This window comes from Pleurodeles waltl, chromosome 2_2 (assembly GCF_031143425.1).
Source record: "Pleurodeles waltl isolate 20211129_DDA chromosome 2_2, aPleWal1.hap1.20221129, whole genome shotgun sequence".
In the NCBI taxonomy this organism is placed as follows: domain Eukaryota; kingdom Metazoa; phylum Chordata; class Amphibia; order Caudata; family Salamandridae; genus Pleurodeles; species Pleurodeles waltl.
In genome coordinates this window covers 991,588,754-991,602,113 of record NC_090439.1, presented here as the reverse complement: position 1 = coordinate 991,602,113, position 13,360 = coordinate 991,588,754, and the positions used below count along the sequence as shown (strand labels likewise).

The 13,360-nt window shown below is 44.6% G+C and overlaps 1 protein-coding gene across 1 annotated transcript in view; it reads right to left on the bottom strand.

The window, feature by feature from the left end:
- The window catches only part of FER1L6 (fer-1 like family member 6), a 682,981-nt gene that overhangs the window by 64,847 nt on the left and 604,774 nt on the right, over window positions 1–13,360 (bottom strand). The window contains exons 32-33 of the mRNA XM_069220715.1: window positions 8,505–8,632; window positions 3,177–3,347 (exon numbers count right to left, since the gene is read on the bottom strand). Coding sequence (XP_069076816.1) covers window positions 3,177–3,347; window positions 8,505–8,632 — 299 coding nt within the window. The remainder of the gene's footprint in view (window positions 1–3,176; window positions 3,348–8,504; window positions 8,633–13,360) is intronic.

Below are 13,360 nucleotides of genomic sequence, written 5' to 3'. Positions count from 1 at the left end.
GTAACAAGGTTTGCACATTTTATTGTAGCCAAAAAGTAGCTCATTTGTAAATGATTGAAACACACAAACTCCTAAATAAACACACATAAAGTGTTCATGAACAATATATCTAGGCCATAGTATACAAACAGAAGAGCAACTGCGAAAGGGCCTTGCCTCTAGCGTACCTGCATGACGGTGGCTTCACAGTGACTCTCCCTTTGTGACGGTATTTCCGACTTTCTCTTTCTCCTTCTCTCTTCTCTGTTTTCCCTCTCTTGCTCTCAGTCAAGATGGGATCCACTGACTCAAATTAAGCACTGCTTCCATTAAGCAACAGACACGTGTGGACAAGATAGGTGGCGATCTGTGCGAGTGTGAGCATTACAAGAGCACTGTGCCATTCAAACAGCAGAATCTACTTGAAAGATCTGCCCAAGTGCCCTTTTTGCCAACTGAACAGCATGTTTACATTCCCATCCAGGCAGAATATGTACCCACACACACACTGTTCTAAGCTGAATAGGATCGCGTTCACTCAAACTCTCTTCAAGTAACCAATACTTTCTGTAGCACAGCACCCCCACTGGGCACACCATGAGATGTGCCCGTGTTCCCACACTGCTATGTAAAGAGCATGGGTCACACATCTAGTGAGACACAAAATACAAATTGTGCCCAAATGCCCACTGTGCATTGTTTGTGCGTCCAGACAGAACATAGGCCCTCATTACAACATTGGCGACGCGCGGACGCCAATGCAGCCGCACTCCTGCGGTGGCGATTTCGAGATCCCCTAGTTTCCGCCCGCCGGCCCAGCGGGGATGTCGGCCGCAACACAGGAGCCGGCTCCAAATGGAGCCGGGGGTGTTGCGGCAGTGCGACGGGTGCAGTTGCATCCGTCGCGCTTTTCACTGTCTGCTATGCAGACAGTGAAAAGCTCCATGCGGCCGTGGCAGGGGGCCCCAGGGGCCCCGCGACTCCCCTTCCGCCAGCCTTTTCATGGTGGTTCATACCGCCATGAAAAGACTGGTGGGAGGGGGACTCCTAATCCCCTACAACCGCCGGGACCAACGTGGCGGGAAACCGCCGGGACCAACGTGGCGGGAAACCGCCGGTCCCGGCGGTGTGACTTCGCCGCTTCCACCGCAGTCGTAATTCCAAGGGAAGCACCGCCAGCCTGTTGGCGGTGCTTCAGACGAAACAGCCCTGGTGGTCTTTGACCACCAGGGTTGTAATGAGGGCCATAATGTCTGTTTAAAAAGCCATCTTACCCATCAGTACTGCTCTGAAGGGCTCGATTAAGTGAAGTACCCATAGTACGGATGGTGGGAGAATTGTTTCTTCATCTAGATATTACATGAGGCCTCCTGCATTGCCCCACTCCATTCTGCCTGCACAGTTTGTACATCGATTTCAGCTCACCAACAGGATTGGTCAGGTCTACTTGGCAGGATAAGGGCCAGTGAAGCCCGGTGTTGCCTGTGAGGCCCTGTGGAGTCCTGTTGTGCCTACAGCTGCAGCCTTAGATCAGTTCATGTCACAAAGGCCTGCAAGTGTCAGCTGTCACCAAAGAGGCACTCATCTCACCGCCGGTGGCATACACGAGTCTCAGGGAGATTATGGGCCTCTTTATAAGTTTGGCAGGTGGGGGAGGCCACCTGCCAAACTCTTCCCGCCATCAGGCCGCATATGTGGCCTGAACCCTGCCGGACCAATAAGGATTTCACCGCAGGGCCAGCGGGAGGAAACAGAGTTTTCGCCCACCAACCCTGCGGTGAACAGGGCCTTAACATTGCAGCCGGCTCCTAATGAAGCCGGCTGCAATGTGGCGGTGCAGCGGGTGCAGCAGTACCCATCGTGCATTCCACTGCACATAATTCGGGCAGTGGAATGCGTGACTGGTCTGTGCATGGGGGGCCCTGCACTGCCCATGCCAAGTGATGAGCAGTCCAGGGCCCCTTGGGCCCCCCCGAGACCGCCATTCTGCCAGCCTTTCCATGGCAGTGTAAAGCGCCATGGAAAGGCTAGCTGATGGGGACTCGTAATCTCCAGGGCAGCGCAGCCCTGGCGAATTACAACCACCGGGACCGCCAGGCTGCAGGCAGCCTGGCGGTGTCAGCAGTTAGACCGTGATGGCTCCGCCACGGTCATATTGTCGCGGCCGGACCGCCACTTTGGCAGCAGTCTGACCGCGACCATGACCCCGCCGGTCTGGTGACCGCCAGGGTCATAACGAGCCCCTGTATTCTCGCAAACCCAGACTGAATATGCACTTTGCTCTTAAATATTGAGCCGTGGACAGATAATGGTGCCACATATTAGCAAGCACATGCAAGGAATGTTGGGAGCAGCTCTAATTATACCCCAGGCTCTGCAAACATTTTCCATTCATGGACCTTAGCTGCATGGCAGCGTGAAGCAGAGAGGCATTCAATAGTGGTGATTGATGGTGGTTGTGAGGCGGGCTTCCAAAGATTGCGCTTTCAGACTGGCCGCGAATCGGACCCCACCGTATGACCCTTCTCTAAGTCCACCCTATGACCCTTCCCTAGCTCGTCATAGGGTGTGATCTGTGATGTTTACTGACCTCAGCCCACCTTGGGGAGGCATTTATAATTAGCCGCAGGCTGATGCTCATGTAAAAAATAAAATTGGGGACAATTCACAAAGGCATTTTGGAGTATGTAAAGTTCTCCTGTAGTGCTCATTCATGTACTCTTACATGCCTTTGTGAATTGACGACAAAACATCAAAAATGGAAACATTCTTGGATTATTCAGGGAATACTGAGCCCTGTTGCACTTTTACTTAGTTGGCTCTTTCCGGGCTCATTCACAAGGGCGTTTAGGATACGTAAACGAGTACCTCTATAGTACTACTTCCCATACACATAATTGTATTTTTTTTGTGAATTGGCAGTTAAGCCAGGCAGTACTAGATGTACATCCACTTATTCATAAATGTCCTAGTGCAAATTAAGGGTCAACCCCTACAGCACACATTCCTAAGCAATCAAGCAGCCTGCTGATGTTGATCCCCAGAAAACCAAGGTGAGGTTATTGGCCCTACCAATGTAGTTCTATTTCACTTGTAATTTGAAGAACATTTTGATTGACATGAACAATATAAAATGGGATCTGTTGTTTTCCTGTTTACTGCGAGCACAGTGCGCAAATCCTGCTGCAAAAACTCACATTTCATATTGGTTTTGTAAAGCACAGGTCGCCCGATGCCTGCTGTAAAATCGATTCTCCAAATCAATTTTTGTTTCTCCGATGAGGTCGTCACTGCCGATCAAGTCATAGTCGTAGATCAGGACCGAGAGGAGAGACTCCTTGGGAAAAGTGGCTTGAAATTCAAACGATCTAGAAAACAAAAAAGAGGGAACTAGTATAATTGCACTGGCATCTTATAAAATAAGAACTGGCATCTTAAAAGGGGAGGGTGTTATATAAGAAGGCAACATATGTGTTTTTTCAGGCCAGCAATATATCACCTTACAATATATTTATCAACTATGCAAATACCCTTTATGTCATATTATTCTAAGTATATACAGGTAAATACATGCAATCAATACCCTTAAAACATCAAGTTATAAAGCTCGGACTCCCAGATTTACTATACTGCTGTGGCAGGGATAGTGAGAAGCTACTCAGCTCTACGTGACACAAAACATGCAAACGGCAGCGTCGATTATATTTGCATGCAATTTTATTTGTGTACTCTGCACCCAACCTTTTTCTATGCATGGAAAGGAGGCATAACAGGGTGTGTAGAGAGCAAACCTCACCTAGATTATACACGAAGCTAGATCTACTAACATAATGCTAAATAGCTGTGTGTGAATTCCTCCAGCCAGGTGAAAACAAGGAAACTTTCCTATATGTGATACATGCAATTTCTACGAAACAAGTTATAGGGTGTGATTTACCCATGGCCGTGGTCTGTGCATAGAAACCTGGGCGTCCCTCGTGGACACTGTTCACTTTCCTTTGTGCAATAATAGCTCTTAGCGTTGGGGGGAAAAATGACTTTTTTTGGCTTAAGTACTGGCGATGACAACTGTTTGTGAATGCAGCACATCGAAATTTAGCAGCCACCAGGCATTTCTGCAAATTGTCCCACATTGGAGTGTGATTTAGGAAATATGCACCTGAGGTCTGTGAGCACGCTCATTTTACATATCTCACATGAAAGCTTCTATTTCCTTTACATTAAGGTTCCAATAACTAAATTATTGAATTGCATCTAGCTCAACATAAAGAGAGCCTATTTTAGCCAAATTATGCAAATACGATCATATACTCAGCTATTTAGCCTGGAGATTTATTTGGGCTTTTCTCCACATATGAGCCCCTCATGATGGAGACCCTACTGGCAATTAAAGAGCTGATATATTCATGTATCCCAGAAGGTCATAGTTGCATATACTGCTAACAGATTAGCATAAAGGGCGTGATGACAAGATATGAAAGTTGATAAGAGCTCAGTGTTCACCAGTAGTTTAGGATTGTTGGGAGAGCATGGGCCACTACAGCAGGAGATGCCCTGTGACACTATAGAAATAGAATGCCCAATGCTGCTGGCTTCTTTACTGATGTTATCTTATATTTATGAGAAAGTGCATTAGAACCAGTCCTGTTGTATTAGGGTTCTTGGGGCACTAATCTTGAATGTATTCAGCAGTCCTTTGAGACATAGGTGGAGAAAAGCAATGCATTTTAAAAAATCCATGCCATACCACGTATATAAACAGCAGGCAGGACATATGCAAGATGCTATTGGGACAATCTACCTAAATGTTCGCGTGTATTTGACTTGTTTATGAATTCTATGGATTAAAGTACAACTGTATATTTCAAATGATGCTGTGCGAAGCTTGCAAAATCATTTAAAATTAGGTTGGCAAGTTAATCATATTTGTCAATTGTGCATTTGGTTTACTTTGCCGTATTAAAAAGGTGGTTTAATTTGGAAATGTTCCATTTTAGGGGAGCTTCAATAGATGAGAGACTTAAGTCACCAGTCATGGTATCACACTGTATCTATCTGCCTTTCAGACCTCAGATATAAAAAAAAAAAAACGAAATTGGAACTTCTCAGACAACTAGTAACAACACAAAATGTACTGAGTTTAGACTATTTTACTCACAGTTCTCACACATTTGCATTATTGTATTCATGGGATCCAGTCGCCAGTAAACGGTTTGCTTCATCCTTAAAGAAGTGAAAAGGAGCTGCAGGCAAAAAGCCTGAACATTTGCTTTCTTATGCAGGAGAAGACTGTATGTAGGAAACCCATAGGAACGCAATGGATGTATACTGGGACCGCATTGTGAATGTGGGTGAATGTTTGCATTGTTCAGCAGTGCGTCCATCCTCTGTTCTTTTGCTGGTACGGAAAGAAGGCACTTGCTACAAAAGGATTGCAGAAGAGCCCCTTCTAAGGCATCCAATTCTGAAAACTCGGCCTTCTCTCCTCTGTGAGATTTTACTAGTCTCAGTGATTCATGTGGCTTTACAGAAGTGAGTGTGACTTACAAAGGCTAGATGGGTATTGTAACTAAACAAATGTGTTGGTTACTGGATCTTTTTTAACATTTTCATGGACCTATGTGTCATGTGTATTTGTAGCAACATATTAATTTGTTAGAACATGTATTAGATAAATTCAGTAGATCACAAAAAAATGAAGAAAAGTAATAACAGTGCAAACCTAAGAGCTATTAAATAAAAAGTCCTCTGGGATCCGAATGTGTTAAAATTAATTTCAATGTGGATTAAGCATTATTTAGTTATTTTGGTACTTTAGTTCACACAAAGAGGCCATGCAATGCTTCCCTGCACTGAGGAGATTCTGTGAACTCTCACAACACATTAATTGAATACCTTCTCTCCATGGCTGGACTATATCTTATCCAATCTTTACCTGCAAACCGAACTCAGCATTGGTTGCCTGTCTAGGTACCCCTCCTAGCTGCGAAGCTGTCCAATAGTATATTTGTCTGCTGCCTAGCAAAGCCGGCACTAGAACCTCCCTATTGTTTAAATATAACATGTCTGTTTTATGACTCTAAGTACTGTTGGACTTTTTGCCTTATGCAGGGTCATCCCCAGTCTTTTTACCTCCTTCCTCCTGGTTTTTCTGACCTCTCGCTGTTGGCTCTAGGACTCTGAGCACTTTATCACTGCTGACCAGTGCTAAAGTGCAGGTGCTCTCCCATCTAAAGTTGGTATGATTGGCTTATACCTAATTGGCATATTTAATTTACATATAAGTCCCTTGTACAGTGGTGTCTCTATACCCAGGGCCTGTAAATTAAATACTACTAGTGGGCCTGCAGCGCTGCTTGTGCCACCCACTGAAGTAGACTTTCAAACCTGTCTCAGGCCTGCTAGCGCAGGGCCTGTGTGCGCAGTTTTCTGCCACAGGGACCTGGCATCTAAACGTACTTGCCAGGCCCAGAACTCCCCTTTTACTACATGTAAGTCACCCCTAAGGTACGCCCTAGCTAGCCCTATGGGCAGGGTGCCATGTATGTAGAAAGGCAGGACATGTGCCATATTGCATGGCCTGTCCTGGTAGTGACAAACAGCCTAACTTGGTGTCTCACTGCTGTGAGTGCTGCCTTCTCATAGGATTGCATTAGAAATGCCCTGCCTTATGTGTAAGGGGTATTGTCTGATTTATGAGGGGTAGCGTAGGCATGTTTGGTATGGTTGGGATGGTGATGATAAATACTGCTTACTGGTGTGGGTGTATTTTTTATTATTATCAGAGAAATGCCACTTCTAGAAAGTGCGCATTTATCTGTGCTTATGACTCTGGTGTTTTGCAGCTTAACTCCAATCCACGTCTGGGCAGAGTGACAGTTGGGGCTTTGTGCATACTTTTCAGACAGCCTGTACACAGGGAGGGTGGCGGTGTCACAGAGGTGCATCTGCATACTGAATAGTCTTCCTGGGCTGAGAGAAGGGAGAGGCGGGAACACCTGCATTTGTAAAGACTGTGCCCTGGCCTCACACAATAGGGTCGTTAACCCCCCACTGATGTTTGGAGCCTGTGCTGAAAGGAGAGAGGGGGCACCCCCAGAACCAGTTGTAACTGGCTGGAACCTCCTCTCCCTACCATTGTAAAACAGTGTAAGAACTGATTATAAGTACAGGGGAATTTTCCCCACAATTTGAACACTCTTGGAAATTGAACCTGGACACAAGACGCTGCTGAATGGACTCACCAGGAAACCGCCTTGGACTGCTGCTGCTGTGCTAACCTGTGACCTGCCTGGTCACTAGGAGGAACTGCCATCATATGCACCCCTTGTGCTGGCCTGTAGCTGGACCCACCAGCCTTGTGCTCTTTCCTGCTTCATTGTTCCCAGGGGCAGGGTGCCGTGGCCCCTGACCCCTGTAACTTTTCCCTGCACGAGGAGTGCTGCTTTGATATCCCCTTTGCGCTGAGAGAGTGCTCTTCTGTGCCCTCAGGCACTTCGAGGCACCTGTTTCATGCTGGAATCACCGCCGCAACCCGTGCTATAAGTAAGGCCTTAGCGCTTTGAAAAGCGCTTCCTGGATGGCCCCCAGTAATCACGGTCCCCGGAGGGGCCCGTCAATGGTCTAGAGGAGGTGCGTGCCGCCCTCTTCTCCTCAAAAGGATGTCAGAGGCCCCCATTTTGCGAATAGGAGCACCAGGGGCCCCATTGTTCATCTTCTAGGCACTGGAGGTGCCTTCATCAAGCCAGGTACTGTTAAAGGAACAATATATAGAACATAAGTTCTTACTAGAGACTTCTTCTGATTTATATGTTGCCTACCTGTTTTTGATGGTGTTTCATAGGCATATGCAAATGTTCCTTTTATGGGCATGACTTGCTAATATGTTTCCCTAACTTGCCATATTTTTTTCTAATGTTCCTACTATGGGCGTTTTATGATATTCTTATGACAAGTGTTCTAATGTGACAACGTGTTTCCTGACTACTGCTTATGTTGCAGAATACTGAGTAACCTGTGTGTTATGTGTGACTACTGCTAATTTGCAGAGTAACTAATGTGTAACGTTCTGACAACTGCTAAGGTAGCAGGACAGTACTAATATGTGATGATTTGTCTGATAGTTGCGTTGTGTACAATACAGTATATTTTCATATAATCTGGTGTTGCGTTTCCTTTGTGGTGGGGATATTGCGTCACATGTGTTGTGTGTGTTGTGCAAATGCTTTACACATTGCCTCCTGGTTAAGCCTTACTGCTCGTGCCAAGCTACCAAGGGGGTGAGCAGGGGTTATCTTGGACGTGTAACTCCCTTGCCCTGACTAGAGTGGGTAAGTTCTGCCTGGCTGAGGTGCATACCCTAGCCAACCAGAAACCCCATTTCTAACAGTACCCATTACCTCTGTATCGAGTGAAAGGAGAGTAGTGAACCAGGAGAGTCCCGAAAAGTTGAAACAATAATATTTTGTGCTTCTATAAGAAAAAATAACACGAAGAACTGAGAAAAAGCAGCAACATTTGCTCACCTTCCAAAAACTGGATTTAGTTGCTTAGGGATATAATTTTCACGATCTTTGATCTCTGTTTTGCCAATCCTGAGAACTATGTATGGGTCAGATTTTCCATCGGGATCAGCTGGGGTAAGATTGAATCCCTATAAATAAAACAAACAAGTTTTACACACATAACCAACATGTCTAACTTTATCAGACATTGGTCTACATTGAGTGAATGGGCAAATAATTGTTTCCATCTCTATAGCTCGCTTTTCAAAACCAATATCCTCTTGGTACCAGTCAAGCAAGATGTTAACACTGCAGCAGCGCCAGGGAACAATTTGGTAAGCTAATATCCGGACACTTAAAATCTGCAGGTTTTCCAAAGAGTGGGGCAAAGGAAAGAAAACGAAATATGCATTCACTTGAAAAGTTGAGTGGTTTGTGGTAGATCTGACTCTGAAGGCATGGCCTATCATTTTAGGGGTGTAGTTTTATACATATTTATTTAATCTCACGCTTATTACTAGGATTTTACCCCAAAAGCAAAGTTATTTGTCTTTTAGATATCACATTTGCCTTATCGCGCTGATCCACTCCTGTAACAAAACGCTTACATTTACGTGTAACCTAAATATTTGAATTCACAATCATTTCCAATATGACCCGAATATCCAAGTATAGTACACACATTGACTAAATATCGCCAGAAACAATTGGCGTTAACAAATAAAGCTGACATAAACCCTACACTTTCAGCTGGAATAACCACCAACATGTATGCATCTGTAATAATTCACGAATTAAACTGGAAAGATTACTTTTTATTATTTGACAATTTCTTCCATTTCCCACAGAATAACACTGAACACGTTAATGCAATGTTAAACTGTCAGACTGATTTTCTTTTATTTATAACAGTTGATTGTCTCCAAGATCGTGATGATTTTACTTTTTAGTAGCTTATTAGCTCCCAGAGTCCGATGTTGGCAGTTGGACAGCCAATCAGAATGCCCCCTCCGCAGGCAGACTATGAACTGCTTTTCCAGTCTTCAACTCGCATAAAGTAGAATCTAATGAGTTAAATACAATCTGACATCAGAATTGATAGTTTTGACCTAAATTCGCAACCTTTTAAATATTGAGAGTTTGCATCAACTACTTTCCTTAGTTAATAACTAAGTCATACTTGAGAAAGAGACAGTTGTGGAGAGGGTCTGTCAGCTGCCTGAGTCTCATGCAAAGTCCATGTGAGATATTGTGTGGGGAAAATGTCCTTTCGTCGCAGCCACACAACCTTGTACACTTGTGACCAGTGCACTGCGGCCTTTGTACAGTGCACTCATTATTAATATGTCACCTGCAAATGTTAGCATAGTGATCCGGCCCAATGTCTTTGCAGGCCCCTGTTATGTTATGCACCTAATAATTAAAGTATTAATTGCTGCAGTCTGTAAAGATTCAGAGATTCTGAAGACATTCTCATTCTGGCCCTGATTCCAGAAGGCCCCACTACAGGTTTAGTTACTAAAGCACTCATACTGTTTACAACACTGTTTTTCATTTTTTGGCATGACCGAGGACAGTCACACTTTAGCAGTATAGTGATTCTGACTGAAAAGCCTACTACCAGGGTTAAAGACAACAAGCCAACATACGTTTGGTATGTCACAAGAGCTGGAGGCTGAGTAAACATACTAGTTGGTGTACTGAAATTTGAGATATTGCTGAGTTGTAATCCTGGTCAAGCAGGTACTGGCACGACCCGCGGCCTTCATAAAATCCTCAAAAGGGACGTTGGCCAATTTAGTATGCAGGAAATTATTTTGAAAAGGGGCAACAGTAATTATAAAAAGTATCTGGAAAGAAGCCTAACACATTTGAACCTAGTTGATGCATGGTACCAGTCGCTCTCTAGCCCAGCGTTTTTGAAGAAAGTAGTGAATAAATCAAGTAATCTACACAGCTGGCTAGGAGACAGGGAGGAACTGGCTAAAAGGTCTCATGGCTGGTTGGTTCCTAACTCATATAAAGCAATCAAGGAATCACCATCATTGGCTGCTCCCTACTCACTGAAAATTAAACAACTCTTTCTAAAGCTAAGGCTGGGTGATATGCCCACACTAGACTTTATGCGAAAATGAAAGAAGGTGTCGCAAAGAGGCAACCAGGAATGCCACCTATGTCATCTGGTGGTAGAAACCTTAGGGCACGTGGTCTGCATCTGTCCAGCTTTGGCCATCCAAAGAAGACAAATGCTGAAGAAAGAATTGAATGAATTGGGGATCAGATCATGTAGACAAGCCCTAATTGAGACACTTAACCCAAGAAACACCATATTGAACATTAGGCTGGTTAAATTTCTGGAAAACGTTTGTTTTTCTAATTGCCCCCAAAAAAAACTCAGGGACCTCAGAAAGTGATGAATCGGCCAGCACATATCCTATAGTTATGAGGTAACTATTCAAGACTCAACTGATCACTATAAATAGGTTAGATGAAAGGCTATGCTCTCCAAATTGCATCCTAACCCTAAGTTATGAAAGCCAAGTATCAGACTTAAAGAAAAACCCCAAAGAAAATCTCAAAATCAAGCCAGGTGTGCACCGTACAAACACTAGCAGATAGGAACAACGTCGGGGAGATGAACCAAATTATTATGCCTGAAAACTGACTACTGACAGAGAAATAGGTTGGAAGGAGGTAGGGTAGTTAACCATGTAGTTATGATTTTAACATGCTTTTAATCAAGTTCTATATCTGTAATTGGAGGTAAGAGGGGTTATCCTGCACTGATCATGTCATATTTTATTGAATTAACAATGTTTTGAGCGATTTTATTATACTGAGCATTTTATGGTTTTTATTAACTAATAAATAAATATACTACTAATGCAGGATTGTCTACGTCTTTCCACTGCACCTCCCACTGTCAGCAGCTGTTACATCCCAATATTGTTACGTTCTTCTGTGTAGGAAATTGAGTTAATTGTTGAAGGGGTGAAACCCTACCGAAGTAGCAACCACAGTCCTTGTCAGGGGAAGTCACACGTAAACCCCAAATAACCTGTACTCAACCCTCTGGTAGCCTGGCAAAGAGCAGCCAGGCTTAACTTAGAGGCAATGTGTAAACTATGTGTGCAACACTTCAAACAGTAGCATGAAGGACAGGCCGAGCATGACATACAGTAATCGCTGCAGCACAAAGTTCCTGGCAGTGTCGTGGACCATTCATTGCTGAAGCTTTGCATTGGCTGTCACCATGAGCTGTCAGATCTCTCACTGCTGGGCGTCACTGGCAGTCACTATAGCATGAAGAGTCGGGTTCACTGGAACTTTGCTTTGGTGGGCGGCAAGAGCTTGTGACGAATGGGCAAGTTCACATTTGAAAGAGCCCAAAAACTTCAGGGGAGCTCAACTGAGGCCACATCAAGGGTCCTTGACTTGAGGGGCAGCATTTTGGGATCAGGTGCTCACCCCAGCAGAGACCAGCAGGGCTCAGGCAGGTCAAGTTGCAGGTCCAACTGCAGGTGCAAGCGACAGGTTAGCTGGGTAATTGCAGGGGTCCTCTGGAGCCTGTTATTTCCGTGTAGCTTAGAATGGGTAGTCAGCCGGACTGATTCTTGGAGTCACTTCAGCCAATGATGAAGGGTGCAGGTCGAATCTTCCTTCTCAGGAAGCAGGGCAGAAGGTATCAGAGCAGCAGAGTAGCAGAGTGGCAGTCCTTCTGGCAGCGAACCAGCAGAGCAGCCCTTCTTCTCTAGTGTCTACAGGTCCAGAGGTGTGCTGAAGAGTTGGAGTCTGAGGTCCAGTATTTAAACCTGGTGCCTTCTTTGAAGTTGGTGGAACTTCTTGAGGGTCCCAATTGAAGTGCTCAGGTTTCCTGCCCCCTCTGTCCTGACGCCAGACTAACAAGGTGGTGTATAAAATCATTTGTATGAAGACAGAACAGCATATTCAGATTTAAGTGGCTTTGCCTAACTCTGCTGTACCTCCTGTCAGTGATGGCTCATCTGAGCGCTCCTAAACTGTCTCTGTGGGGCTGTCTAGAAGGAATACACAAAGCCCAACTGCCAACTGCACCATGTGACACAGAGGCAGGCTGCAGACTCTTATTGACTAATACAGGAAAATGTCAACTTTCTAAAAGTGGCATTTTAAAAATCTGACTTTACCATAATAGAGGATTTTTCATTACAATTCCAAAGACACCAAACATGAACTGGTTACATGTTCTCATTTGGACATTATCACTTATGTAATGTAAAAACTTAAGTCCAATGTTATCCTATAGGAGAGGCAGGCCTTGCACTAGTGAAAACGAACTTAAGAAGTTTGCACTACTAGGGCATGTTAAACTTAAAGGCACATGTCCTACTTTTTAAATGCACTGCCCCCTGCCATCTGGGCTGCCCAGGGCCTACCCCAGTGGCGACTTACATGTATTAAAAAGGGATAATTGGGCCTGGCAAAAGGTTTATTTTGAAAGATCAGAATGGTAATTTAAAACTGCACACACAGCTGCGATGGCAGGCCTGAGACAGGTTTGCAAGGCTACTTAAGTGGGTGACACAATTAGTGCTGCAGGCCCACTAGTAGTATTTAATTTACAGGCCCTGGGTCATGTATTACAACTTTAGTAGAGACCTATACGTAAATTAATTGTGCCAAATAGGGATAAGCCAATATAACCATGTTTTAGGAGTGAGCACATGCACTTTAGTCCTGGTTAGCAGTGGTAAAACACCCAGAGTCCTAAAGCCAGCACAAATTAGATCAGCAAACATGGGGGGGGGGGCAGGCAAAAGGTGTGGGAGAAGACCACCCTAAAGCTGACAGGTTTAATACTCTGCCTTTGTGCTAACAATTCTTTTAGGATTTTTGGG